Source organism: Wasmannia auropunctata, unplaced genomic scaffold (assembly GCF_000956235.1).
Source record: "Wasmannia auropunctata unplaced genomic scaffold, wasmannia.A_1.0 LD336064.1, whole genome shotgun sequence".
NCBI classification, from domain to species: Eukaryota; Metazoa; Arthropoda; class Insecta; order Hymenoptera; family Formicidae; genus Wasmannia; species Wasmannia auropunctata.
The window spans coordinates 2,128,179-2,131,292 of NW_012026826.1; the positions used below are offsets into that span (position 1 = coordinate 2,128,179).

The following is a 3,114-nucleotide window of genomic DNA, read 5'->3' on the forward strand; positions in this document are numbered from 1 at the left end:
AGAGCGACAAGTCTCAGTTCGTCATTCAACTGCAAACCGACATGTACCGAAGCAAGTGGTCACCGTCGTCGTCGTCGTCGTCGTCGTCGTCGTCGACGACGTCGTCGGAACCACCGTCATCATCCCCGTTGGTGCCGTCCGATGACGAAGATACGAAGATCGCGCTGTGCAACCTCCTGCAGAGGTGCATTTTACGAGTAAGTATAACTAATTTAGAGAGATTATCTGTCTAGAGATATCTTTTTTTATTCTTTTTATTTATCTGTCATTAGGATCCCCCAGTGTTTTGCCCCGCGAACATCAGCGGTGCCGCGAGCAGCAGTGCCGCGAGCAGCGACCTTGAACGCAGAGCCATCGAACGCCGTGTCGCGAAACGACGCTGTATTGGAGGAGGCATCTACGTGCCTCGCTTTAAACGCAACATTCGAGGAGGCGTCATACCTTCTCGCAATTTCGAACGCCCCCGCACCTTGAAGCGAAGGGGCAGGACGAACGGAAGGCACCACAGGCAATTCCTTACGAAATCGAGGGGATGCCATTCACCCCGGCATTCGCATCCCCCCGAAAAGCGTTATTCGCGACAATTCCCCTGGCGTTCGAAAGAACATCTCAGGAACCGAATATAACGTTTCCAAACGGGAGACATTTGTACTTTATACATTTCATTTGATACGTATTTTGTAAAACTATATATTTTTCTTGATACTATGATCATTATGTACTTCTCAGATATTTCATAGTGTAATCATTATATGTTTTATAATACACATATACTTGTAAACATATATTTGCGCAATTAATACTACAACCTTTCCATGATGGCGCGGCAGCGCGGAAGCGAAAAGGGTGCGAGCAACGGGTAGGAACGAGAGCGCGAGGGAGACCGTGTGCGCGTAAGCATGGCGGCGGCGCGGTAGCGTGCGAGGGAGCGAGAACGCGTAGGAGGGAGAGCGCGCTATGGGCACGCTATGCGTGAGACCGCGTGCGCGTAAGCGAGAACGCGTAGAAGGGAGAGCGCGCTATGGTCACGCTATGCGTGAGACCGGGAGGGAGACCGCGTGCGCGTAAGCGAGAGCGCGTGGAAGCGAGAGCGCGCTATAGATGAGAACGCTATGCGTGCGCGAAAACGTGACCCACGAACGCGGCCCGCGACGGCGCGGGGGTGCGGCGGGGGTGCGGCGGGGGTGCGGCGGGGGTGCGGGGGTGCGGGGGTTCGGTGGGGGTGCGCAACGCCCGCGTCGGTGATGTCATCCCCCCTCTCATATTCTCAAAGGGCCCGCCGCTATCATTGTTTACGTAAACATACATGGCCCATGTTTATGTAAACATCTCGGCGGTTACCCCTGTGACGTCATTCCCCCCCCGCCCCGCTCCTCCCTCGGAGCTCTTGGGTTAGAACCGGCCTATTCCTCCTACTGACGAAATAGTATTTCGATGAATTTTATGTGATTTTCACTATATTTTTTAATATAAACTACAACAAATTTATTGTAATGCACAGTTGTAATGCAAAATTTGTCGAAATACTATATTATCCTCTCATGGACGTGTGTGCTTTGCTAACGTGCTTCACATCGCTCTGACATTTTTGATATTTTTTCTGCTGCCCACTGCTTTGCGGGACTTTCTTTTTGTGGTGCGTGATTGCGGGGGTTCTCCTGCTTGCTATTTTTTCACTAATTGGTGCTGGATCTAGTGAGCCGGGGTAGATTTTCGCCTGTTTCTTTTCCTGGATTTCTCTCCTTCGGATAAGTGCCATATTTTTTTTGCTTTTGTGGTGTGTGGTGCACATGCGTCATTTCTCGGATGGTGACGTAGAACTCAAACGAAATGGCAACTTGCTTCTCGGAAGGTGACTTGCTGAGCGCCAACATAAACACCTCAGGCCCGGCAACCGTGAGCGGTGAGCGGTTGGATACTGTCAACGTTACTAGAATTAAGGAACTAAAGGAATCTATAGATGCGCACAATAATGCGGTAGTTGAGTTACTCATATCCAATAAAGACCTTAAAGATAAGAGAGTGAAGATAGAATCTGCTTTTAGGGCCTGTAAAGAGGCATTTGTTGAAGTTTCGGCTGCGTATGTCAGCTTATTAGAGAATGGTATGTTAAAATCGAATCTAAACTCCATCAAAAGCGTTGTAGGTGAAGCTGTATCCGAGGTCTGTAACAAATTAATGGGTGCGTCAAATTCTCAATATGCATCTCGGAGCGCCTGCGCCCCCACTGCTTCCACCTATGCGGCTGTCGCCGCGACGCAGGTTTCAACTAAATCCAGCGTTAAGGTAGCAAGGGGCCCCTCGATTGAGATACCGAAAACAACGAACCTAATTATTACGCCAGCAGAGGATTCGGTCGAGAAATATGCTTCATCTAATGATACAAGAGAAGCTTTTCGGAAAATTATTAAACCGGCGGATTTCAACTTGCGGGTCAAGAAGATTTCGGCAGTAAAGAAAAGTGGCATACGCATTGAAGCGCTGACAGTCGACCTGTCTAAGATGATGAATTCATCGGCGCTCAGTAACGCAGGTCTTCGGCTGATAAAGGAAACCAGAGTGAATCCGAGGATGCTGGTGCAAGGAGTGCCGTCCGAACTCACTAAGAAAGAAATCAAGGCGGACATTATGGCTCTAAACCTGGAGAACGAGGATGCTGCGGGACTCAGGATCATTTATAAATTTCCGGTTAAGAAGAATCGAAGAACGACAAGTTGTATTATTGAAGTCTCTCTTGACATCCGCGTCTCCTTGCTCAAGGATAAGCACATCTTTGTTGGATATCATGCTTGTAAAATATCCGACTACGTTCGTGTACTGCAGTGTTTCAAGTGTCTGGCTTTTGGTCACTTTGCTGAGAACTGCAAGTCCTCTCCCTTGTGCGGTCACTGCGCTGGCAGTCACGAGATGAGAGATAACAAGAAACAAGCCCCCAGTCTGCGGAAACTGTAGACGTTGGGCGCCTTAAACAAACCAAAAACATTCGGCGTTGGACACTCACATCTGTCCAATTTTGCATAGACAGATTGCGGACAGAATAAAAAGCATCAATTATGGATAATACGGCATCGGAAAACCTGCGGATCGGTCACGTTAACTGCCAGTCTTTACTGG

At 48.9% G+C, this 3,114-nt stretch overlaps 1 protein-coding gene across 1 annotated transcript; it reads left to right on the forward strand.

Annotated features, from left to right (window-relative positions):
• Nucleotides 1–1,830: 1,830 nt before the first annotated feature.
• Nucleotides 1,831–2,952, forward strand: LOC105450322. Its single transcript, XM_011690104.1, has one exon. The coding sequence runs from the start codon at nt 1,831–1,833 to the stop codon at nt 2,950–2,952; it is 1,122 nt and encodes a 373-aa protein (XP_011688406.1).
• Nucleotides 2,953–3,114: the final 162 nt, after the last annotated feature.